Source organism: Anser cygnoides, chromosome 2, assembly GCF_040182565.1.
Source record: "Anser cygnoides isolate HZ-2024a breed goose chromosome 2, Taihu_goose_T2T_genome, whole genome shotgun sequence".
Taxonomy (NCBI): Eukaryota; Metazoa; Chordata; class Aves; order Anseriformes; family Anatidae; genus Anser; species Anser cygnoides.
The window spans coordinates 123,893,837-123,919,901 of record NC_089874.1 but is presented as its reverse complement, the minus strand read 5'-3'; the positions used below and the strand labels follow the sequence as shown (position 1 = coordinate 123,919,901).

Sequence of the window (26,065 nt, the reverse complement as noted above, 5' to 3'; positions counted from 1 at the left end):
AGTATATGACCAGTTATCAATCTAGAAAAGGTATTTGTCAGTTTAATTTTATTCTTTATACAGATCTACAGCCAAGTTCATTATCATTTTAGTATCTGAAGCAGGTATTGATTACTTTTCTCCAAACTTGTCATAGCAGCAGCTAGATAAATACTTCCATTTATTTGTATATTTGTAAGCCAAGGAGCACCTAATTTCTCATAGCATTTGATTTGAAAGTTTAAGTCAATTAAAAGTTCAATTGCTGCATACCTGGAGCTGCTCCTGTGTGAGCAGTCTGACAAGCCTCCAGCCATAGGTTGTCAGGTAATCCAGGTACTATACTACTGTTCTGATGGATTCATAGGGAGCCATGAGCCAATAGTACAGTTTGAGGTGAACTTTGAAAACACCTAACAATGAACAAGAGCAAACATATTTTCAAAAACAAGTTTTCCGTTGGCCCCATCCCTTTTCCTAGTGGCTAGACTAGTAGGAGGATGTCTTACTGACTGGAACTACCTTCTCTGTGATTATAACCTAATATAGAAAAGAGGTATTTCCTTGTCCAGAAAACAAGGCAGTATTTGCAGTGAGAAAGGTCCCCCATTACCAGGTTGTTAGGGGTTAAGAAAATCCTAATCCTGAAAACAAATTTTAATTTTAGCATCTAAACATTATTTTTTTCCAAAAATACTGAGTTAAAAAATAGAAGCAGAACTGTATAAGAGAGTTTTGGCAATACAGAATGCTCTGTGCTTCCTAACAGCTAACTCACTGACTTAAGTTGGTTGGTGGGTAAATATGTAGACTATAGCGACTCTGCCAGTATCAAATTCAAGGAGAAAAAATGTATGAATTCCAAATCCCAATACTCGAGGTACTCAATATCTGCTTGTAGGCAGGTTTCCAACTCTCTTTTTGTAGCTAATGCCAAATTGGGAAGATGGAATGTGAAATCATTAATCCTTTCACATGGGCATGTCCTTTCTGGTGAGGATGAAGTTCTTGCAGAACAATATGGGGGACCTGTACTGGTGTTTCACATATATCAAGGTATATTTTTGTATATAGGCATGTAACGCCTCTGTAGTGTTTTTAATCTCCCTGAATGTCTTAACTGTTACAGAGATGAAATAACAAATTTCAGCTATAGTCAATTTACAGTATGGTGGTTAAGTTTTAAAACCTATGAAATCACCTATAAGCTTACTTGTATTAAACAGGGCAATTACTGGAATAGCAGTCACAGGCAATGGGTCTTCTGTTTTCACTACATCCCAAGGTGAGTATTATTGCAGAGGTATTTACTAGAACCTGCAGTGTAAATGCTTCAGTAATAGGTTGTAACACCAAATAATGTTTTGTGAATAAAACAGCGTGAAACTTTCAAATGTAGTTAAGATTGAATCCCTTGAATATCTTCACTGAGAGCAAAAGGAAGGCAACATTAAATGGGATTTTTCCAGAATCAGTTCAGGTTTTTTTACAGTCTTTAAAGGAGCTTTGCCCTAATCTGCTAGATGCAAGATTCTTGTTTTTTCCGTTCACACTCAATTACTTCTTATGAATACTGAAACATATCAAGCAATATATAAAGGCTTCTTCTGTTTGCTTCTGGATTGTCACATTTGCAAGTCACTTACTACAGAAATTAATGAACTGAAATATGTATATTTCTTGTAATTAAAAAGCTTAAGTACATGTATTTTAAAGTTTTAGATCTTTAATTCAAAGATTTCAATATTGTCTATATCTAGGCTTGAGAAGTTGGTAATTTCTCACTTTAGATTCTCAGTTCAAAGACTGAGAAATCTGTACCTCCTTTTTATAATAAAATACTTGAATATTCAAACAGGAGCAAAATTATTAGCTTCTATAATATAAAACAGTCCTTTTTATCTTTTGTCTGTTTTGTCCATTATCCTTAGATTCAACTTTGAAGATGTTTTCCAAAGACTCAAAAACACTCCAAAGAAGTGTGTCCTTTTCAAATATGGTAAGTTGCTGTCAAAATTAAAAGGACATCATTAAGAATCTTCTGAAAGCTACTCACAGAAACACTTCTTAGCATACCTCAGTGCTTTTTTTTTTTGCCTTTTTTTTTTTTTTCCTTCCCCTGTCTGCCTCCTCAGTTTTACTGTGTGTGAATAATTTAGTAGAGTGAATTGAGATTCCCTGTCAGGCCTCCAGGGAGAGAGAGCACATTCTGTGAACACAGGAAGGGTGCATTAAAGGCTTGCACTTTACATCTGTGTTAGTGCTGTTCTGAGTTGCTCTGGTGTCCAGGGAAGGGATTGTGGTAGACAAAGATACTCTGGCATAAGCAGAGGTTGACTTCCTGAACAACCTTGAACTGCCATTCAGTATAAGAACGGATTCACAAAGCGTAAATGCCGCCCGTGTTCTCATACCCACCATTGCCGTACTGCTCCAAAGTGTTTGGAGTCCGTGAGTCAGTCAGCAGAGGAAAGCCAAGGACAGGAAGTGGAATCCATGCTGTGTGAACCCGAGGTATCCTTTCTTCATGAGCAGCGATCTCAGCAGCCTCTGAACATTTTTCCCATGCTTCTAAACCAGAAGTTGGAAAGGAATTTTCTACTTGATTTTCTGTGCTTGAGCACTGTGGCCAGAGCTGAGTCATTGAGATTCCTTCTCTACGGTCACGTTCTGAGCAATTTGTCAAGACAAGATACTAGCATGCATTAGCCCTCTGTACCCTCATCTCTATGGAGGGGGAGAAAAGCCAAATATGTTGCCCAGATAGAAGCCATAATTATGCTCTAGCAGGTCCCCAAACAAATTTTAGGATCAAGACCCTGGTTGGTGCCTTCTGTGGTACAAACTAGCAGGTGAAATTATATACAAGAATTCTTAATGCTTTAACAAGGCAAACTTAGAAATGCCACTTCTTGATGCTATAGAAAGGGAGCTCTGCTGAATCCTAGTCCAAAACTTAATTTCTCATGAGGAGGCCATGTACACTCTTGTACTCTTCTCTCTCCGCCACCCCTTGTGTAGTTTCAGTGCAGATCTGTTGCAGCAAGGCCAGAAGCAATAGTCTTTTAACACTCTAGCTGCCTACCTGTTTTTTAGAACAGTTTACTGTTCATGTTTTAGATGATACTAGTAGAAGCACTGGGCTGTGTTTTTTTTTGTTTGTTTGTTTATTTTGTTTTGTGTTTTTTTTTTTCTTCTGCTTCCATTAATAGCAATGTAACTGAGCACCTGTCTGTAAAGAATGTTTCTTGCTGAGAATAATAGAAATTAGGTATCTGTTGTTTAAAAGAGCTGAGCAGATAAGTGGCTGTCTTGGAGAACAAGCATCAAAAGAAACCTATGGTTTTTGGTTTCTTCTTGCATTTAGAATTGACAGTAGCTTGCAAGATGAAAAGCTGACCCAGTTTCTCCTGAGTGTGGAATCACATCCAATGTACTTGGAAAAACAGCATTTTGAAGAAGGAGATCCATCAGTTCTACATGTGTTTCTGAACTTTAATTTTCTATTTACCTGACATTCAGTGTTCTTTCTTTGAAGGATGGTCAGTGTCCAACTTACAAGGTTTTACTTAAGTAATGTTCATGTAACACCTGTATGATGTTTTTAAGAAAGAAGTTACAATGCTTCTTGTTCTCCAGAAGCACGCTAATGTACTTCTCTTTGACTCGGGGTAAAAAATACAACATTGTTTTCTTTTTCCTTTTCCCTACAGGCCCTGTCATCTTGTCTAATCTTACCAGGAGATACCACTGTCATAAGTTCTTCATGGGACAATCATATGTGTGTATTTACTTCCTAGTGACTCTATTGAATTACATTGAGTACCTTGGTAATTATATTTATGGTTATAGATACAGAAGTTCACTGTTAACATGCAGTATCTGTACTTCTATGTTTTTTTCAATGGATTCCTGTTAGAAACTGTAGAAGCAAAGTTATTTTAATAAATTCAAAGAAAACTGTTTAAATTTTCTGAAGACATAATGCTATTATAACCCCTTCCTACTAGATATTTTTATTCAATTGCATTTGGAAGACGTCAAGACATCTTAATGGGACATGATGATGCTGTCAGTAAGATTTGTTGGCGTGATGGGCGTTTATATTCTGCGTCTTGGGATTCCACTGTTAAGGTTTGTATACAAATTTCTAATATTTCAATAACTATTTATTGCTGACACTTCATTATGCAGCCAGACAAATACATTGGAGTGGATGCACCTGTTGTAGTAGAATAAATACTTATTCTAGAAATAATCTTACTGTAATACAAGCTCATTAGCTTTACCTCAGCTGTGTTTCAAAGCTGAAGTGTTACTTTAAAGGAACTTCATTCATTCTAATTTACTATAAATTGGCTCTTTTGGGGGTGAACTGCTTTTGTTGAAGGAATGTGAATGTTTTGTGACCTTGACTGACAATTGTTTGCTGACTGGAATAGGCTTCTAAAGTGTCTAATAGTTCTGTAGCTTATTTCTTCAGCCAAGTGGACCAGGAACTTGCTAATCAAAAGAACATGCCTACAGTTAGATTGAAAGATAATTTAAAATTAAAAGTTACAGACAGGAAAAAATTTCCCAAAGTCTTCTGTCAATGGTTTTTGATAAGTATACATTCAGTGCAGTGATACACAGTCACTTAGGTAGGCTTCTGTAACCTACTTGGAGTTGTAATGATCATGTTTAATATGTTGCTCTGCTTAGTGTAAATGATTTATGGTTCAATTTGTTGTTGCTGTATTGTGCCACACAGACAAGGCCCACAGTTACACAAGCAGCCCTCTTAGCACGAGAATTCAGTAATGGAGAAATTAATTCAGAGTTTTACTAATGCTGTCTTGAGCAAACTGAAATGTCTGTGTTACAGGTGTGGCACTGTGTTCCTGGAGAGACCTTGAGCAATAAAAAACACCACTTTGAACTCCTTGCAGAGTTAGAACATGATGTTAGTGTAAGTATGCAGATAGAGATACAGTATCTGAGAACGAAAGTCAAGATAATGTGTTAAAGTACAAGGATTGTCTTAGGGGATTGTTTTGTTTAGCTGTGAGGTTTTAGCTTTTGGGTGTTTTTTGTTTTGTTTTGTGTTTGTTGTTGTTGTTGTTGTTTGGTTTACTACGGTTTTTTGTTGTTTATTTATTTATTTTTGTTTGTTTTAATCTGAACTGCTCTCCAATTTTCCCTGCTTCCTTGGATGAAAGGTCCACCCCTGGGGACTGAAGCAACAGTGTGAAGAGTTTTGTTTTGTGGTTATTTTTTTTTTCATTATTTTAATTTGCCTTGCTCAGCTTGTATGCACAGTTTTCATTAGGGGGGTGGGGGGAGAGAGGTTGTTTTTAGTAGTTTGGGGTGATTTTGTTTGCTTTTGAAAACAAATGTGTTTTTAAGTATTTTCATAGTTACTGCTTCCTTTCAATGTATCTTTTCCAAAGGCAAGCTAAAACAGAGTTCTGAATTGTTCACCATGCTATAAAATATATCACTGAATTTCACTGTAAATTATATAAACACATTCTGTGCACCTAATGACACTTAAATCTAAATGATGTGTAATGTGCGCTTTTACTTACAGCATCTGAAGTCACTCTAGAAGGATATTTAAGTATTGTAAGCCTACTTGATAGTTTTTTTTTAACAGGGCACAAGATAAACAAGTATTGAAACAGTTTTCATAACATTTAAGAACAGTACCCGAGAGTATTGGAAACAACTGATGGCTAGGAAGTTCTTTAGGAATAAAGGAGAATATTACCCATTAGGGTAAAGTCATGCATTTAGGTGGGGGGTATGGGTACAAAGAGTCTGAAATGTCAATTTGCATTTCTTACTCTGTGAAGAAAAAGTATTTTAAAATATCGTCAAAGGGACCTATTTTTCACTTTTTCTAGGTAATAATTGTACTTAATTAAGGATGTTGCAGAATTAAATGTAAAAGCTTTTGTAAATAAAATGGCATCTTAAGATTTTTTTTGTGTATGTTTAAAACCTGTCTCAAGATGGCTTACATGAAAGAACAGGAAAATCATGGGATGTTTAACTTCCTAGGTAAATACAATCGACCTTAATGCTGCAAATACTATACTGGCATCTGGAACCAAAGAGGGTACCATTAGTATTTGGGATGTTACTACAGCAACAATGTTGCACCAGTTGCCATATCATTCTGGGACTGTGTTTGATGCTGCTTTTAGTCCCGGTATGTTGGATTTTGGTTTTTAATGTGCACTGTTGGGAATTTCAAAGGGAATCTTATTCCTGATTTCATGTAATACACTCTTGTTATTGAAATTACTAGTCTAATAGTGTTATTGAAATTACTAGTCTAATGGGAATGGTGGAAAGTGTCCCTGCACATGGCAGTGGGGTAGGAACTAGATGATCTTTAAGGTCCCTTCCAACCCAAACCGTTCTGTGATTCTCTGATTCTCCACTATAAAGAATTTATTAAGTCTACACAAGGCCGTACTAGACTGTAAACCAGTGGTCTAGACTAATGTTTATCATTGCATGCTTGAAGACAATTTACAGTAAACTTTGTATAAATAAGCAGGTCATGCCTGTCACAGCAAGCATGCTGTACTGTAGACTACTTTGATAACTAGAGCTGCATGTTTAAACATGCTCTTTTTTGTTGTGTTTTTTGTTTTGTTTGCTCTTTTGCACAGACAGCAGACATCTACTCAGTGCAGGAGAAGACTGTTGTTTTAAAGTGATTGATGTGCAGACTGGAACGCTCATATCTTCTGTAACTGCTGATGAGCCACAGAGGTAATCCTGAGAACACAGACTATGAAGCTGCATGGCCAGCTTAGTTAACTGTGGAGGTGCTTAATGGTTGGCAATAGCAGAATGGAAAGGGTAATAATATTGAAGATTGTTTTACTGAATTAAATCAAATACTTAATTTTCACTCAAGTGCAAAGGCTGACATTCTAGTAAGTTGTGTGCATTATAGTCAAGCTTTCCAACTGGAATGAAAACAAACAGGTATCTAAGCAAATAACTCCTGCTTTTTCAGCACCAACTTCTTCAGTTATTACCCTGAAAGTCATCTTTGCACTTCAGAAACATGAAGTGATGGAAGTGAAAGTGGTGGTTCATGGGAGCACTTGGGTGTACCACACACGTGTACAACTGACTGGGTCCTCTTGTGCTGTGGGAATACACTTCATCCCTCTGGCAGGGAAAGAAGCTGGGTCTAGGGCAGTCAGAAAAGAAAGTTTGGGTCATGACCTTTTAAAACGGATGTGGAATAACCTTTCCAGAAAGACTCTTAAATGGTAAATTTCCTTCAGTCCCATACCTCAATTTTCAATTATTTTTGGCTTTGTTTGGAATTGTTCAGCTCTTTTTACACAAAAGTTTAAAGTGAACTGATTAGAGTTAACTTTGCAGGTGTTTCAAATGGGATGGAAATACCATCTTATCAGGAAGTCAGTCTGGTGAATTACTGATTTGGGACCTTCTTGGTGGAAAAGTTACTGAAAGAATCAGAGGACATACAGGTATACCTGAACTACTCTTGTTCTCGAATTGAAGTTTCCAATTTTCTGTCCATGTTGGTATTGACAAGTTTGAGAGTCATCTGCTCTGCTTTTGAGTGGTTCCTGATGTTACCTGAAGCACCAGAACACCAGAAGGAGGTACACATGAGCCTCCTAGGAAATGTAACAGTAGTGAATGGTACTGCTCTTTACAAGACTGAAGAGAGGCAGATAAGTTGGGATTTTCTAATTCATATAGCATCAAAAATATATTTTCTTGTACTTCATAGTACAAATATAGTATAGACTACCTTATATCAAAGTCTGTCCAGACCGTAAATCTAACAACAATTAAGTTAAGTTTGCTAAAGAAATTTGTTTTGGTTAGAGATTTACAAATATCTTACATGTATGTGCATAGTCTTCAATACATGAGAAACCAAAATGTATGAAGGAGGAATAACTATCTCAGTTTTATTCAGTTTGCTTTTAAGGCTGCTTTCATGAAGTTATGTCAGACTTCCCTTCTGTAAACTTGTCTATTACAGCTCAAGTTCCAGAGTACATCAAGCTGCATCTAGAGAATCTTTAAAAGTGGGCCTCTAGGCACATGCTATAAGATGCTACATACTTTTAATATGAGAAGTCTAGATGATGTAGGAAAATTCTTTCTGGAGACGCTTCTCCCCTTATCCCAATGAATCCTTTTGCCACTGTGTTGTCTGCATTGTACACTGGAACTTACATTCCACTTCCAATTCCAAAAATCAGCCGAGGCAGTATAGCATGAGATTACTACTGTGAATAAGAACAGCTCCCTTGCAGCCTAATCTTCTTTGCATTACATTCACACTATATAAGTATATAGTATATAGACATTAAGTATGTACTGATGTACTAAGTATATATTGATGATGCTAAACTATTTTTAAAAGATATGTTCCATTCTCATGAGTACCACTTGTATTTTATTTTCCCCCCCCCAGGTGGTGTAACGTCCATGTGGATGAATGAACAATGCAACAGTGTTATTACAGGAGGGGAAGACAAACAAATCATGTTCTGGAAACTGCAATACTAAGTGCCTTTCCCTCCAGACATTTAAATGAACTCTTTATTTTAAACCAAACCTTTTAAAGGAACTTAACTGTGTGCAATGATGGCTGCTGAAGTTCGACCAGATAGGAAGCTCTGTTCACCTACAACTTCCTAGATTATGGTGACTTCACTGAGAGCTCTTAACTTCCACAGTGTATGTATTTTTCATGGACTATCATTGAAAATGCTTGTCTAAAGTGATATGAGATAACATTAAAGACCTATTTTTCTGTAATTAAAGATCTCTTAACTGGCAGTCATTGTTTGATTTACATAGACTGTATCAATGGCATGTTGTCTGGTTTAAAAGAAGACTCTTTTGCATTCTCAAGTCTTTTAAGGATGCTTGCACCTCTGTGTTATGTCTCATGACATAACGTATGTACCTTGTGTAGGAAACATCTTCCTAGTGAAGATGCATACAAGGGTAAAATGCAAAAATACTACTTTCAACACTTACTTACTTACTGCTAAGGCAGCTGTTGGGCTGAGCAGTGGTCAGTTTAGTGCTGTCTAGTTTCCAACTGTCATTATCTGCAATGGCATAGAGAAGAATAAGAACAAGTTCTATATTGTTTTTTCCTGTTATTAAAAAGAAAATGGGGGGAAGGATACACCTAAAGCCACCCTATTGTAGTAGCCTGAAAGGAAGGCAAGTATAAAACTGGTCCCCTAGCAGAGAAGTAATACATACACATAATATGTTGATATAAATCTTCCCTAATAATTGGGTTTTATTACTGCTGCCTTTTATCACTTCTGTTACTACCCTTTTCTTATTCATCTTCACCTTTTCTACGTGCTGTTTCTATATGCTTCTTTCAACTCAAATAGGCTTTGGGATGGCATTTCAATACAACTTTCAAACAGAGCTACAACTTCTGGCTTTATGTGATCCTTTCTGTCTTAACCTAGGGTCAAAGTGGTGTTGTATTGGGCTTATTTTCCCTGTAGGACTGAAGACTATGTTTCCCTGCAAGGAACTATTCTGAGGGTAAAGACTTCAGGTAATAGCCTTTAAGTGGCATATTTAAGAAATAGTCACCTGCAGCTGTGATTTTCATCAGTGTGACCCATGATTATTATTTCTCTGGTATTCTCTATGGCTCATACTAAGAAGCTTTGCTAATGTCTCCAGGACAAACATTCCTCTAAATTACACTGTCAGCCCTTTGAGTCTCAGGACTGAATGCCTTGGTTTTGAGACTTAACAGCTATGTCAAGAGGCAACTGTTTCTTTAGTTAGCATTGTAAAATAATTGTTTTATGGTCAGTGGCATTATTTATTTAGCCATTTTTTATGATGGGATTTAAACCTTCTTCTCAGTGTTGTAATGGCATAGAGTTAAAGCAAACTTATTTCATCTACAGTGCTCATTTGGATTAATTGAACTTTGTAATCAATTATTGTGTGGTGAAGGCACACGTAACAAAAAAGTTAAGCCATATCACATGCACGTTCTGTTACCAGACTCGATCTTGCAGGAGAATGGTTGGTGTTTACTCTGCTTCTTTGCTTTTCCTTTTCTGTGTTTCCCACACAGAGCTGTACATAGTCAAGAAACATGGAAATCAAATTCTACAAGTGCCTGGAGAGGTCTCAGGTGCATTTTGCAGCATGTTAAAAGTTTTAATTGTGCCTGTCATTGTTCATTTACCTCTACCCTACTGTATTTCATCCCTGGCCCCCAGGGTTAAGCTTTCTGCATACAATACCACTGTGAGTTTAACATTTGCACTGCAATTCATTTTCCATTTTAGCAGGAACTGAGTAAAAGGTACTAGCCTACAATTTTTGTTTAAACTATAATGGGCTTGAAAAATGACAAAGAGCTACCCTTCCCTTTTCACACACCTTTTTTTCATGTTGTCTCATTCAAGTTTCAGACAGGCATGCTCCTTTTGCACTAGAGGGCCTTCTCTGCAGCATGTTGGTTTTTTTTTTTTGCTCATCTGTGTTTGTTCCTCTAACTTTTAACTGTTTAAATTATATATATGTAATATAAAATAAGCATAACACTTACACTCAGTAGGGAATTGAAGGAATTTAGTCAGTGAAAAGCTGGTCAAGCTGGTGTTTACAGGTTTGAAAAGGTTTGCTTAAATAAGGGGTTTTAAAGTTTGAAGGGGTATAGAATTGTCCCCTGCTAAACAGTCTGCTCCTAAGGAGAAGTTGGTTAGAGATAGAGACCATACATTCTTTGGGCTACAGCAGTTTCATAGCTAAGTAAGCTACTGTGCTAGAGTTCCTTAAGGTTACTGGCTACAGGTCACAGGTTCAACTCCCATGCTTCTGAGCCATACCAAGGCTGCATGAAGTCATCAGCTACTGCCAGTAAGTGCTTGCCCCACTAGTTTTTAGAGACAATCCAATTAAAGTGGCTCCCAGGAAGAATTTGATCACCACTGCAACCTGAAGTAAGATACTGGTTTTCTCTCGCAGTAACAGAGAACTCCATTGGAGAAGCCAGAAATGGCTGAACTTGAAGTGCTAAATTTGGCAGCGTTCCCAGGAAGAAAAGTATGTCTGTGCATTCCCAACTCCACCCCCCCCAGTGCATTTCCTACAAGCTGGAATAGCTACAGCTAGGTACACTGCCAATCCCTTATTAGCATACCTGGGACTATACTTATTGCAGGGTCAAGCTATGAACTGTTTGTCCAGCTATGACCTGTTTTATTAATTGCACTTGCACTCACCTTTTGAAATATTTTTCAGTTAGATGGACAAGCACGTAAGTCAGGTACCATCTTCCCCAACCAATTTTGGATCCTGGTTCATTTAGAAAAGGAAATCTAAATTGATTTCCCACACCTATTAATACCTATACTAAACTAAAATTAGTTGCGTTGGGCTATTGCAACATGTAAGACAGACAACTTCACAGCTAGAAGCTAGAATAGAACATGAAAAAAGAAACTGCTCACCACCTGGCATTTCACTTCAGGTCACTTAACTTAAAAACCTGAGTTGAACATGCCTGGGACCTTTGTTAGAAAGCTATTTAAAACTTTATTTCCTACCTCGTCTTTCTTGCCAGCTGAAAGTGACCTTGAAAAAACCTGTCTCAGCTCATCCTAAGAAGATGCACACACCATCTAAAGTTTCAGTCATTTATTTGGTTACTTCTGAATCTTTAAGAACTTGGTTAAGGCGAGAGATAAGCGTATCAGTTACAATTTGTATAACAAGTAATAAAAAGATTTGATTATCTGTACACTACCTTATTTAATATACTTACTGAATGATGCCTTCAGCTATATTCAGCTTAGCTGGCATACTTGTGTAAACAGAATTTACTAGAACAAGAAATAAACTAGTACTAGCCATACTTCTAAATAGGCTATTTCATATCTACGCTTGCAAACAGAAAGCAGTAAAAATACTTGTTTCTCTTAAACATACAAAGCACAGCATTGCCCTAGGTAACAACACAATTTTGCAAGGGATATCTGGTTCCTTTAGTTGCAATGGCTTATACGAGTAGTAAACTAAGGAAGAGATCTACAAAAAGTCATAACACAATTGGAATTTCACATTCGTCAAGCATATAAGGCTACAAGTTCTACAGTTTGTGAATAAACAAGATATGTTGAACTGTAACATTCCCAGCCATTATAGATGCAAATGCTTGATGCAGCATATCTTCTCTTGGCCTCCAGAAAGGCTCATGTGCAGAAGAAAGAAATCACTGAGTATAATAGCCCAAGTTTAGTGGAATTCTCATCATATGTACGTACAGACACATGTACATGATGCATGTTTAGACTTCAGGAATAGAGTGATCCATCAGGCTTTTCATAATGCTAGTTGCCATCCTATAGAAAAGGAAAAGTCATTCAGTTTTTTAAGACAGATGTGGAAGCCTGCTAAAAGCTTCTGTTCAGTGTATCTTTGTCCTTGCTAGCCCTTTAATTCAATTTAAAAAGGGTCTCTCACTCCACCATTTTAACAAATACATTGCTATAGAAAAGCTGCACTAAACAGCGTAAGTAAGAGATGCCTCAATACCCAACATTTTGTTAGCAGCTGGGTCGTGATACAAACATCTTTCAAGATGCAGACATTTGTGCAGAGCAGTATCACAAGCAGGAGGGAAGAAAAAGGCTGGAGGGGAAGGGAATATGGCTGTTCTGGAAACAATTTTGTAGGAAGAGCGTACAGTGGGGGTGGGGAGGAACACTTAATTATACTTTAAGCATTCAACGTGTTACAATTAATTCCTAGCAGCTTTAAGACTTTTTTTCCAGGAGAGATTTAACTGTAGAAAGCTAGTGCAGCCAAAGGATTAGAGAAACCCAACTATATCCTGCCAAGAATCATGTTCACAGCACCAGAACTAGCTGCACTAGAAACATTTTAGTTGCAAGGTAACAAAGACTTGTATTATCCATGTACTTCAAAGTGCTCAGATACAAATTTAGTCCAGTTATGTTTAGAAGAGGGCTTTTCAAGAGAATAAAAGTCAAAGGAGCATCACTAACCTATCAACAGTTTAAAAACAGAACGAAATCACAGTAGTCTGATTAAAACCATTGGATTATGTACATTTTCAGACTTCACCTTAACTAGTCCTTCTATCAGGTTTGTTCTCATGGCAAGACCTAATTGCATTTTATTTAACCTGCAAAATAATTATCAGCTTTGAGATAATTAACACCATGGCTGCTTTATTTGATTGTTACCTACCTCTTTATTATATACTCATAAATACTGGAAGGCATGATGGTAATTGTCACTGTGTTTCCAGCTGTTGCCAAGATGTCTGCTATCTGGGGGTCCTGTTATTGAACAAGAAATCATATGAGCAACATCACTTGAAATAACCAATAAAGCAGCAGTTCAGGAACTTAATCTAGACACATTCATGCAGCTTAACAGCCCCACAACTCCTTTCTTACAGTATTTAACCTTCAGGGCAAATCACTAAGCTGCAGTGCTAATGAATTTCCTACGGAGTCACCCCTTACAGTTCCCTTACAGGAACTCACTGGAGTAGGGATACAGACATCCTACTGTAATTTGACACAGGCTGGCAGGGGAAACTTATTCTGCTGTTGGCAAAACATAACTTAAAAACTGAGAACCAACTATAAAAGGTAGAGAGGAAGAGAATGAGTTGCCTTGCCTATAGAAAGGAAACCACAGAGAAGCAGAACCCTCGAAATGTACCTTCAATCCAATGACGTTCTGGCCATTGATTTCACAGATGTTATGCTCTGTAAGAAGTCCATTTCTCGCAGCAGAACTGTCTTTCACTATTGAGGTTATTTTTCCATTCTTGAATATGAAGCCAACATGCCCTGTGCTGTCTTTGTGCATCGTAATAATTCGTTCAAAAGGCCTGTAAGAAACAGAAGAATCTTAAAATGCAAGAACATTTTCAGTCTACCAAACCACAGAGAGAACCACACGCTATTTCAGTACCTTTGATTTGCAAAAAGTTAATGTAGTTGATGTATGAGTCTCTAAAGAGTACAATGAAAAGTGGTAGGGGTTTAACTTCATTTTGGGAGTACTTGCTATTTTAATCTCTTCTTTCTAGGCTGAAGTCACATTCCATATGGAAATTTGTTTTTAAAGTTTTTACGTTTTCCCTTTTCTATAGGTATTCCACCCTCTGGATTACTAATAAGCCACCCACCCCCCAACAGCCAACCACAGAAATGGCCACTCAAACTTAAGTTTTGCCTAACAAATGTTAGCAGGTAGCTAAAACACTGCAGGCCATTTTGACAACTGTAGGTGACTGCATGATTCTGGAGATTAAAGGCTTCTCCAACAACTTTTCCACTGTGTTATAGACAACGAACCTTTAAGTTGTCTTAACTTCTTAAGAAATCCAGCAAGAGGGCAGAAGTTGGGCGCAGAAGTGGTAGACAGTAGGGAATCTACCACCACAGTATTTTGATTTAATACAACAGAAGTCATACACCCCCCACTGGGGTCAAACTTGATTCTTAAACACAAAAGAACATTGAAAAAGTTTCTGAAGACATGTACTTAGTCACATCATGCATCATCTGTCTTCTCAGCCTAGAGACCATGCTGCATCTGTCCCATTACTACTACATACAATAAATATCCAATATTGATTAAAAACATACTGGTTTATCAAGCATACTTTTAGTGAGCCTGGCATGAACTCATATGTAAGCAATGAAGTTCACAAAAAGAGTACCATGTTAAATAAAAATGGAAGTGAAAAATTTAAGCTCATTAGTACAGCGACTATTTTGATACTGTCTTTATTGGTATTTCAATAAGTAGAAGCTTCAGTAAGTATAAGCAAAAGTCGTGTCAGAAAAAGCACAGAACTCTTGAACTCAGAATTTAAGTTATGCTATCACTCATTAGTTTATCTTGAAGATGTTAGGCCTCATCATGCCCAAGCAAGAGGTGTGCAATGGCACTTTGAGTTGGTGACCATTTTGAATATTATTTTGACTATTCCTCATAAAAAGGAACATTTCTAATGATCTTTATTAGTAAAGTATACAGACAAACACATTTTGTATGCCTGCCATGCTTCTCAAGTGAGGGAGACCCAACTTCACAAAGTATCCACCTCCAAGATAGATAACAGTCTGTATCTGTAGCCAGCCTTACCTGTCCCGAATGATCATTGAAATCCTCTCTCCAGAAGCCTGCTTCAGAACTTTGTGTGCTTTATCAGAACTCCATCCTGCACAGTTTTCACCATTGATCTGCAGAACTTGGTCCCCAAACCGCAGACCAGCTAGAGATGCTGGAGAGTTTGCTTGGACTAACTGGACAAATATACCCTACAAAAGAATGGGGCATGGTAGAAACAGGATGTACTTCCTTAAATGTGAAAGCCAATCACAGAATACACAGCCCTTTGGTTTTCTGTTTTTGTGTAATACCAAGCAAACGGACAAAAGGAGAGACAGTCAACAAGTGCTTAAGATGCATTTTTGAAATTTCAGTCAGTTTATAGATGTCTTTAAGAGAGTGACAGACGTTCACATTAAAATAAAGTTAGGAAACAGGCAAGTCTGTTCTGTTTAGATTTCTTGAAATTAAGAGACACAAGCTTCACAGTAACACCTTCCTTGAAGGAGTAAATACTGTTGTTTTAACAAGAAATCTGAAAAACTAGATCATACAGACTGGTACTAAATTTGCATGTCTGCCTGTGTATTTGACTACGAATTCCCGTGCAAGACAGTCTATATATAGCTCGAGAAATAGATCAGCAATACTAAGAACTCTATAGAAGGAAAAATCTGCTTTCTCAACCCATTAGTTTTCAACTTTTTACTGACTGCTAGCACCTCAAGTAAAAAAAGTGTTAAAAACCAGAAACTATTACCAGTCAAAGTACCCCCAAAACCAAATAAATGAGGTCAACACAGAAGGTAGATAAACCCTCCCATGGGGTGAGGGCAGGCAACAGAGAGGAATTCACACTACTTTCTAGGAAAAGTCCAGTATTTCCTGGGGTAGAACTACAGAATCATTTTAATCCTATGTGAAACCTTGAGTAAATAAATGACCTGGCCAAACCCCCCCCCCCCCCCCCCCCAAGAAAACAGACAGACAATGAAGAAGTGTCATTTTTCACACTGAGAATCAGAAAATATCTAAACAGGAAAGCTCTAGAGCAGACAACCTCCTGGATCTTTTGGCAGCTAAGAAGAGATTCTGAAACTACTCTTTGTATGTAGGTAAAACCCTCACTATCCTAACTTTTCTCATGAGTAGCATATTGCAAGAGCTTATAAAAGGAGAGGTATTTTTACACCACACACTTTTCTCTGCCTACTGTTGAGAACTTCAAGACTTCTATCTCTACCTTTGTGGAAACACCGGGAAGTACTTAAACTGCTAACTAGACTCACAGCAGCTCTGCAAGGTCATTTTATACTCTGAAGAGATACTACAAGTATTCTCCAGGTGTTATATGAAAATAAATTGCCGCTATAAAATCAGATCTTAGTCTATGCCCTAGTTTCAGATCTAACAGAGGGTTTTCAAATTCTAGTAACAGATAAGCAAGTCCCATGACCATACACTAATTCAACTACTATCTTAATCCATCAGCAGGATCTGTAAAGGCAAAAACAAACTTGTATACTTACGTTGTCAACAGACTTAAGGCGAAGTCCTATTTTTCCATCTTGATCTTTACACAAAATTGCTTCACGGATGCCTTGCTTAATTTCTGCTCTGCGAATTCCAATATCATTTCCAGTCACTGGAGCTACCATGTAATTAGTAGAAGGTCGTGTTACCAGTTGCTGATTAAGACAAAATAGCCAGACAACTTAATTTCAACTTTTTAAAATACCTGTATGTCAGTTTATATGAAGTGATTAAAAAAAGAGAAAAGAAGCAAAAATAAAATGCAAGTCACGACACCAGTTCTTCCCTTCCTCCCCCCCAAAACTGGAAGTATACTGCTCAGTTTAAAGCTGTAGAAAAATAGGCTCTGTTACTTAAAAAAAATCATTTACCGGTTAGGTGAGGTACATACTATAAATAAGTCTACTATCTAGAATCGTAGATATACATTTAGTCTTTATGCTTTCAGTTTCCAAAGCATGCTTGACTGATACCTACCCCTTGTGGCTGAGCAGCTGCTGCCACTGGTAAGTTTCTCTGCACTTCTTCTTCATTGAGGCTCAGGCCCATGTACTGAGAAAGTTCTGGGTATAATCTGGGGTATAAACCTATATGAACGAGAAAAACAAAACCGTTAATGTGTGTTCATTTAACAGAACAGTATATTGCTATCACACATACAACAACTTAAACAAGTCTTGCAGTATCATAATGTACGTAACTTGAAAATTACAGTGGAAGATCCACCTGAATCAGGACTGTTATTCTAGCCCAGCTGAGAAAAGCAACTACAGGAGCAGTGCTTTTGAGATAACTAAAAGTTCTCCACATTCTTTAAGTAATTCCATTCATTCCTTTCTTTTATGGCACAAGCAACATTAGATATATGGTGATGAGTTCCAAAACCAATGTTGTGCTCCAGTCCACGATGACAAGCCCTTCTTTCCTCCAAAGTTTACGGGCAATTAGTGGGGAACTACTTATTCTCCCTCCCACCCCCACATCAGGCTAGCTGGAGAACACGGGATACATTAGAAAACAGCATGTGAGGGAATGGCATTGACAGAAGTGAGCGTGCAGTGCAAGAGGAATTCATGGAACCAACAGCTACTGAATGTGTAGTATCTGATAGTCTTAAAAAAAAAAAGAAGAAACCCCTGAAGCCTATACAAAGAAGCAACACACACAGAGCAAACATGACTATAATATTCTTCATGAGAAAGTAGCTGTCATTTTCCCATAGCTTCAAATTGAAGTCTTTTTTAGATACAGTCCTCATACCAACAGAAAAAGAACAGTGGACCTTAAAATATCCAGCAGGACATTCCTCCGCTCTGAGAAGGAGCAGGTGGCTGGGAATGGGAGAAAAGTCAGATTTGTCGGACCTTGAGTCAAGCCACTCTGGAAAGAAGCTTGATGCTGCTCTTGACATTCCACAGATAATTAAGTGATGCTATTTAACAAGAAGCAGTTACCAGAACACACGCCCTTTTGACCAAATCAGCGGAGACAGAAAAGGCTGCTCAGAGAGCTAAGTGATACAAGGGGCAGCCCTGAAAGCACGCAGGCTCCCTGATCCACACAGATGACGTTTTTAGTGTTCATTTATGGGTATATGTATAAGAACAGCTATTATAAGAATCCACACTTGACCAGAAACTGAAAGCTACTTTTCCAAGAAGGAACTCAAAGGCCATTACAAGGAATTCTAATCCCACCGAGAAACTTTTTTTGCCCCTTAATACTTTCAGCTGTCACGTGAGCATCCTGTTTCATATGAGAACTGTCCAATCTTATTTCCAAACTGGTTTCACTGACACAGATTAGTAAGCCTCTAATGAGTACTTCTGTGGCTGTCTTCTGCTTGCCTTGCAAGCCCCTATGATTACACACAATTAAAGCTTCCCAAGACTTCTGCAGTGACTTGATTTTTCTCCTTCATTCTTCATAAAAGACAACAAGATTCATTCTACATTGTTATTACATTCTCATTCAAACGAGTCTCCAAAACAGCAGAAATCATCACCAAGAGCTGTCAGATGTATATTCTCCTGCTTTTACCAAGACAGGGATCCCCCATGGGCTTGGCATGTCCTATAGATTGTTAATAACATATCCCAAGGGAAAAGTGATCTAAGTGATAAGCAGTCTTCAGCCACACGCAGCTCCTGAGCAATTTCCAGACAAGCTGATGTTAAAATGTCATTTGGCCAGCACTACAGTAGACACAGAATTTGCAGGAGAATTCAAACTCCAGACAGTCAAAAAAAATGCTGCCAGGGAGAGGGACTGCTGAAACAAACTTACTCTAATGAGGTTAGGTCAGGTAAGAACTTAGATCCTTCCTGGATTTAAGGTGAGCTGTATAAAATCCATCCTTAAAGTGATCTTAGATGCACCAACTCCAAGAGCAGAACTGGAGACAAAGGTACACCCACCATGCTTTAATATCTGATCCACAAACATTCTTGATGGCTATTCCAGCACTGCAGCTGGTCATGCTGGTTAGCGATTTTAGGTCCTTTAGACCGAACATAACTTAACAGCTCAGAATTCAAACATACCCATGCATATTTGTGGATGTATATGAGCATCAGGTAAACAGGAGGAGATATCAGTCAATACAACTTTAGGTCTGATGGATTTCCCAATAGACATTTGACCCTAAAATCTGCAGGAAGCTTTATGTTGCTAGCATGACAATACTGAAGTTCCACTTCCCTATTGACAGAGATTTGAGCTTGTTTGTTCCCCAGCAAGCTCATATGCTGGGGGTGGGGAAGACATTCAGACTCACGCTGCTCTCTGAAGCTTACAAACACATGATAAGTACATACTTAAGTGTTTGAGGTAAGCATTATTGAGTGATCAAACAGTACCAGCAACAGATCTTGTTATGTTAGGCTCACTTAAAAAAAAAAAAGGCTTCTTAAAGCTACAAAAACAGTTCGTATTTGCCACTTTTTTTTGTTTGCACTTGGAAGCATTTCCAAAAAGGCATGGCCTCACCCTCAGCAAATAGCTGCATGTTTATACGTATTTGACTGTACTTTAACTATAGAGTTTCATAACTGCTTTCCAAAACGTTAGGATACCACACAGTATATGACCTTACCTCCATCTTGGGGAATAGGAGCAGAAGCTTCAGACAAGATTGCTGGATTAGCTGGATTTGAAGAAAAGGCAGTCTGAGCCTAAGAGCAAGGAAACTCGTATATGTTATCTTGGAAAAGAAGAATTATGAAATCTTTACTATGCAGCCAGGAGACTATGCATTATTTTACACATTGTTACCATTATCTTGAAGCTCTGAAGTCAGCTGTTTTCTTTGAAACAAATAGTTTGATAATACTGCAGCATATTGTATTAAGTTACGTCAACAGGAACTTGTACTGTCCTCTGAGATAGCTGCACAAATAACACAATAGCTGCACAAATGACGTCAACCTCAGTTCCAGTTGTTATTAAGCAAGTTAAAGAGCCTAGGATCTCTCTGAAAGATACATTAAACTTGGCTGACAAACTTTAAAACTTAAAATTATAAAAGAAGGTCCTTTGCAGAGTGTTTTGTAATTAATTTTTTTTTCAGTTGAATGGCAGTAGCTCTACATTTTCACTGCTTACAGGTATTAGTCATGAGTTCTGCCATAGTCACTTGCAGGTTGCAATTCACATTCCACACAATTCAGTGGTACTAGTTTAACACCTTCTGAAAAAAAATGGACCTCCTAAGAGTTTTCTACAGGAGGTCCCAAATGCACAACTTATCCTACAGTGAAAACGCTAAGTTTAGTTTCTATATTGCTGACTGACTTGCAAATAGAAGAGACATTATTAAAGTAAGCCAATTCCCTTCCTTCTCACAGTATCTCAGCTACTTATTTTTCACTGATCATGAATACATGAGGCCAAAATAACAGGCCTCTGCATGGTAACCTAAGTATGACAGAACAGCTATCCCAGTATCTCTAAGATAGAGATTAAAGGTGGGGAAAAGTTTCAGCACAATGAAAACTATGCTGTACAGGACACATGAATCACTTAATTCAACAAGACCATTGAATTACTTAATGTTTTTTACGGAAATAATGTTTAAAAATAGAAGATTCCATAGTCCTCTTCAGGAAGTTGTGTTTAGAGAGAAGTTTCAGAGCAAGAGTGACTCATTATTTATCAAACATATTTAGAAGAAGTGTCTCCAACTCAAATGCTAGACAGAAAGAACAGGTTAGAATATTTAGTGCAACAAGTTTACGTTTAAACCAGCAACCATTTTAAACTCACTGATTTGCTGTGGACACAGATTTTCTCTTTCAGTACTCAACACAGAGATACCTTACTTCCATTTCCTCACTGCTTCATTCAGTGGTCACAAAAGATAAGTTGTAAAGAGATCACACTTAGCATTTAGATCAAACTCTAGCAGTTGATCTGTAGCTCCAGGCAGGGTGGGTTTGTCTGGGGGGTAAATTTAGTGTTACCCAATTGTATCTTCACATAGGAAGCACGTGGGACATGGCAGATGGAACAAAGAAGTCCCAACTACAATCCTAGCCTATGACTTCAAGGCTCCAATGATCCTTAGAAGTGCAATGGTAAAACATTTTATCACAACTTCAATAGAACTGCCCCCTTCCCTGTACTAAATACCAACACATCTATTATTGCCACCAACACTATTTTCATGAAAGCCTACCATACCTGAATAACTTTGTCCACCTTCAGATCTTCCAGGGAAGGATAGAGAGACATTTTGATGCAGTCTCACTGGGTTGCAGGAAGACACAGAACAGGGAAAGCAAACAACACAGGGTTAGACATCAGGTATTTACCTAGCATTACAACTTAAGAAACAAAAAGAGAAGACAGACAAAGCATTAAATAACTTCAGCTGTGACCTGCAAGTCTCAGCATGACAGATACCCAGCACTAAAGACAAATTCCATTAAGGCTATCTATTTAATCTATTATCAATAATAGCCTTTGTATAATAGGCTTTATTTACTATACTTAGTGATGCCAAAGTTTAGGTCTCGGCTATGAGAAATCCTACACGGAGAAAACCGTTCCGCAGTAAGTATCACAAAGAAAGCGCGTAGGAGGCCATGATGCAACAATGAGGAGGACTGAAAGAAAAATCTAATCATATTTCTCCACACAAGTACAACAGTAATTTATATACAACTGCGTAAGCTTTCACACTACTCCCCGAAGTATCTAAACACTCTGATAACTTCTGATGTTCCTATAAAGGAGTCACTCAACAGAGCTGGCTTCCCATGTCCACTTGTACCACATTAATTGTAGCAAGAGACCCTGAGCCAGCCAGATTCGGTCAGTGGCGAGTTTCAAAATCCACAGGGACTTCAGCCTGCCTCTCATGTGATGTTGGGAAAGCCCTGTGACACCATTAACAGGAAGTAATAAAAAACACTTCACATGATCCTGTAATGCACCATACAGACACTCAGCTCTGCTATAGCTGGGCACCAGAGGCTGTAGAAAATGCCGTTTTCAAGAGATCCTTCGCTCAAGTTCTCGCCAAGGTCAACAGAGCTTTTCAAGAGAGTAATAAGACATTTCACCCCAAATTATATGAACATTTTAACTGAGAGGAGGAAGGGTAGAAGAGGAACAGAAGCAGAAGACAACAACATAAGACAAAGTCTTTCAAGTTACATATGGCTCAGAGAACACAGTTAACTGGGCAGCACTACTAAAAGCTTCTGGTTTGGGGATTAATTTCTCATCCAAACTTTAGAGGTCCTCATTTGCGTAACAAATTAACTGTAATTCCAGACTAAAAGCGACCACTATATAAATCCTTGAGCTACTGCTTCTTCACATGCAGATGCTGAATTGATTAAAAAAAATCTGATGCCTAACATGACATTGCAGGAACACAATAGATGTCTCCTTGCATTACATCAAGGTCACTAACAGCTTTTCTTCTTGTTCAGCAGAGTGCCCAGGAGCTCAAGTATCATGTCAGACTGCAATTAAAACTTCAAAAGAGCCCAAAATGTGGCAGGGATCTGAACTGTCCTGACATAACTGGCCACGCGTTTGTAATTACGTGCAACTGACAATTTTGTCAAGTTGCTGCAGCTAAACCAAACATAGCTAAGACCTGGAAGCCTTAAAAATTAAACACATTTAAAGTGAGTTTAAAATTCTATTTTAAGGCAGCATTGGCCTGAAAGCAATTAAATGCTTTTGCTCAACCAAAACGGTAACAGCAAATGCAAACCCAAGCCCAGCAAAACCCTTGCTCGGGTACGCAGTCCCTGGGCACTGCACTCTGCTGCTAATACCAATAAAGATGTACACGCATCAGGCTGGCCATCTCCTTCCAAGCTACATCAGTCATGGTGATTTCAGCTGCAGCACACATTCGAAGTCAGCAGTCAGCACCCCACGGGACAGAGTGGTCCCATCACAGGGCAACGAGGGGAGCAGAAGCCCACCGTGAGCTCCAACATCTGCACGGTAGCGCAGAACGCACCCAGGGTCTGCTGGGTCTCTGGTCCCAGTGACCACGTCCACATGGGCAAGCTTCCACCTGGACCAGCTTTGGTTTCCCTCCACAGACCACTCTCATCCTGCCCTGCGATCTCTGGTCACACTTGCCACAGACTGTCATCTGAAACTTCTTCTACTTTATTATGAGGAACGTGGAGCTTTCTGTAGAAGAGTACTAGCAAAACTCAACATATATTAGCTCCCCAAACACTTCAGAAAGCACTCCAGCAGCTTACCCCACCGCTCTGGCACCGCCGCCCAGGCCACCTCCCTTCCCCAGCTGGAAGCTTCCAAATCCAACCGTCTGTCACGGCCACCAAGGAGCTGCCCTGCCAGCTCCCTCCTTAAAATCTCACTGGTTACTATTTCTGGTTTTTCAATAAATAGCCAGAATAACGGTCACCCCTGTCACTGCATTCAGTGAGCCTGTCTCTCTGCATACCAGCTTTGTTGCTTTTACATCAGCAAGGAGCTTTTTCAATTTCCGCGCAGGCAGTTGTAACACCGAAGTACACGTCTAACCACTCATTAGGTAACGTGAGACGCCCCAAAATACCCTATTTAGTTTAAAATATGACTGTTTAGCAACAATCGTCACTGTCGGGGACTGCCAGTAATCTCAGGAAGAATCCGTCCATGACTCACAACAAAAACAGACTTGAACACGAAGTTTGAACAGCCATGGCTTTCTGCAGGATCTGGGGAGTGGTAACCACAAAGCGGAGAGGAAGGGAGGTGGGCGACTCCCCAGTCTACACCGACACCGAACTATTTGCCCTGATTGTTTACAGGCTCCTACATCCTGTGGAGGACACACATAGTAGTAACCTGAAGCTTCCAGGAAAGCAGAAATGAAAGCAAAAGGAGAAAGTGCCAGTTTCCGAGTACCCTCAAGCTCAGAAACCCAGCTGCCAGCCCCGCCAGCAGGTTGTCTCACCAAGAGGATCCTATTTACCAAGGGAAGTGCCTGACCACTGGGCAGAGACCATAGACACAGGCAGCACTCGTGACAATCTTGGGCTATCAGCAGGAAGTTTTGTATGTAGGAGCTGGCTCTTACTACACACAGTGGTTCGACTGGAAGATGACGGGCTTCCCGACATTGGTTGGGTCGGAAACAACAGAGCTGGATGTAGGCTAAGAGCCAACCGAAGTCTGACCTGTCCGTGGCAACTGCTGTCTCTGAAAGTGGCAGCAGACGGTATTTGGAGGGGGTAAAAGGGAAGGAATAAAAGCATTTTATACCTGTAGAGAGATTATACCAGGCCACAAAACCAGCATCTACGGTATTGGTTTTGGCTTCCCGAACAGCTAGAAAGCCATGAGATGAAGTTTTGTCTTTAAAGGACAAAACCTCCCGAAGGTCGAGCTGAGACAGCACGAACACAGGAACTGTTTTGCAAGAGGTGTCCTCCAATAAAAGAGGAAAAAAAAAAAAAGTGTTTTTTTTCTGATACTATCTAATCGGCCTCTGAGCATTCGCTCTTGCTATGCACTTTGCTCAGAAATCTGCTGCCTCCATTTCAGACCTGAAGAAGGGCTCACTCGCCCCAAAAGGCACAACACACCCACACCAGCTCTGCAACATTATGCAGCCCTAAAAAGAAGGCCCTAAAAAGCCCTAAAACCCTAAAAAGAAGGCAGTACAGACCCCAAACCCCCTCTCCCCCAATCCCAAAACACTGAGAGGACGCCAGCGCACACAGACTTTATTTATTCGCGCTTTTCCTTCCACGGCGACCAGCGGAGCCCGGTGCGGGAGGCAGCCCCGGGAGGGAGGGAGGGAGGGACGGAGCCGGCCGCCCCCCGGCACCGGGCGCGCCGCGGCCCCACGAAATGGCTGCTCGGCGGCTCCTCCGCGCCGGGCACGGAGCGACGGCCGCGCAGCCTCTGCGGGCGAAGCCCTTCCTTCCCTCCTTCCCCCGATACCGCCGCGCCCCTTCCCCCTCTTCCTCCCCCCTTACGCTCCCCACAAGCCGCCCCGTGCCCAAGTACAAAGAGGAGCGAAGACCCCCGACCCCCCCCCCCCCCCCCTACCTCCGGCCCGGGCGGCTGCCCTCGGTCGCGGCCCTCAGCGCAGGGACGAGCGGCGGCACCAGCGGCTCCGGCAGCTCCCGGCGGCGCCGCTATGAGGGGAGCGGGGGCGGCGGCGAAGCTGGCCCGGCCCCGCGCATGCTCCGGCGGCGGAGAGAAGGGGCCGGGCCCCGGCCGCCGGGCGGCGGTGGTGGCCGGAGGGGGGGAGCCCGGGGCTGGGGGTGGCCCGGCCCCCCACGGGGAAGGGGTCCCGGCCATCGGTGCTTTGCCCTTGTCCCTCGTTACATGCGGTGCCTTGCCCGCGGCGTGTTGCACATCTTACTGCCTTCTCATCGCTTGGTTGCCTTGAGGAAAGGCTCGTTTTCGTTTTATATCCATTGTCCTTTTTAAAATCAAATTCTTCCTGCTGCGTCGTTTCGGTTACTGATTTATTTATTTTTAATCTCGTCTTGTTTTCCCTTCCCTCGTCATGCATTCGTAAGTCCTGACGTCGCAGAGCCTGCCGTGACCACATCACCTGGCCTGCGGCTCACCGCCCAACGCAGGGCTTCCCACAGCTCGGCTGGAGAAACTCCCCTAGAGAAACCATCACGTAAAGAACACCCAACACAGAGAAATTTTATACGGCTTTTATACTTAATTATCATAATTCTTACGCATTTGCCATGCTTCTAGTATTAACTTGGCTACTGTCAATTCTCAGTCTTTAAAATCTTTCTTCACTGGACTGCCCGATGGTGAAGTTTGTTCACCATACAGTTAGTTAAATATGCTGAGTGCCCTAAAGCTTCCCTTAAACTAAATAAACTTGAGCATTCAACAATGTTGTTTAACAGCTCACCAGCCCCAAGGGAGATCT

General features: G+C 39.9%; 2 protein-coding genes across 4 annotated transcripts in view; one reads left to right on the top strand and one right to left on the bottom strand.

Annotated features, from left to right (window-relative positions):
• Window positions 1-8,817, top strand: part of NSMAF (neutral sphingomyelinase activation associated factor) — a 37,956-nt gene extending 29,139 nt beyond the window's left edge. For 2 of the 3 annotated variants that reach the window (XM_048072390.2, XM_066993015.1), the window contains 9 exons: window positions 1,206-1,264; window positions 1,911-1,978; window positions 3,693-3,760; window positions 3,990-4,113; window positions 4,847-4,930; window positions 6,025-6,175; window positions 6,645-6,747; window positions 7,375-7,484; window positions 8,450-8,817. In XM_048072390.2, coding sequence (XP_047928347.2) covers window positions 1,206-1,264; window positions 1,911-1,978; window positions 3,693-3,760; window positions 3,990-4,113; window positions 4,847-4,930; window positions 6,025-6,175; window positions 6,645-6,747; window positions 7,375-7,484; window positions 8,450-8,544 — 862 coding nt within the window. In that variant the 3' untranslated portion in view covers window positions 8,545-8,817. Of the gene's footprint in view, window positions 1-1,205; window positions 1,265-1,910; window positions 1,979-3,692; window positions 3,761-3,989; window positions 4,114-4,846; window positions 4,931-6,024; window positions 6,176-6,644; window positions 6,748-7,374; window positions 7,485-8,449 lie in introns of those variants that run through there. The other variant, XM_066993014.1, reaches the window with a different exon arrangement.
• A 2,844-nt stretch (window positions 8,818-11,661) lies between these two features.
• On the bottom strand, window positions 11,662-25,363 carry SDCBP (syndecan binding protein). The gene is made up of 9 exons (XM_048072393.2): window positions 25,210-25,363; window positions 21,352-21,417; window positions 19,766-19,844; window positions 17,149-17,258; window positions 16,668-16,826; window positions 15,172-15,347; window positions 13,735-13,906; window positions 13,252-13,343; window positions 11,662-12,380 (listed from the first exon to the last, which is right to left on the bottom strand). The coding sequence occupies exons 2-9, from the start codon at window positions 21,400-21,402 to the stop codon at window positions 12,326-12,328; spliced, it is 894 nt and encodes a 297-aa protein (XP_047928350.2). The 5' UTR covers window positions 21,403-21,417; window positions 25,210-25,363; the 3' UTR covers window positions 11,662-12,325.
• Between the last annotated feature and the right edge of the window lie 702 nt (window positions 25,364-26,065).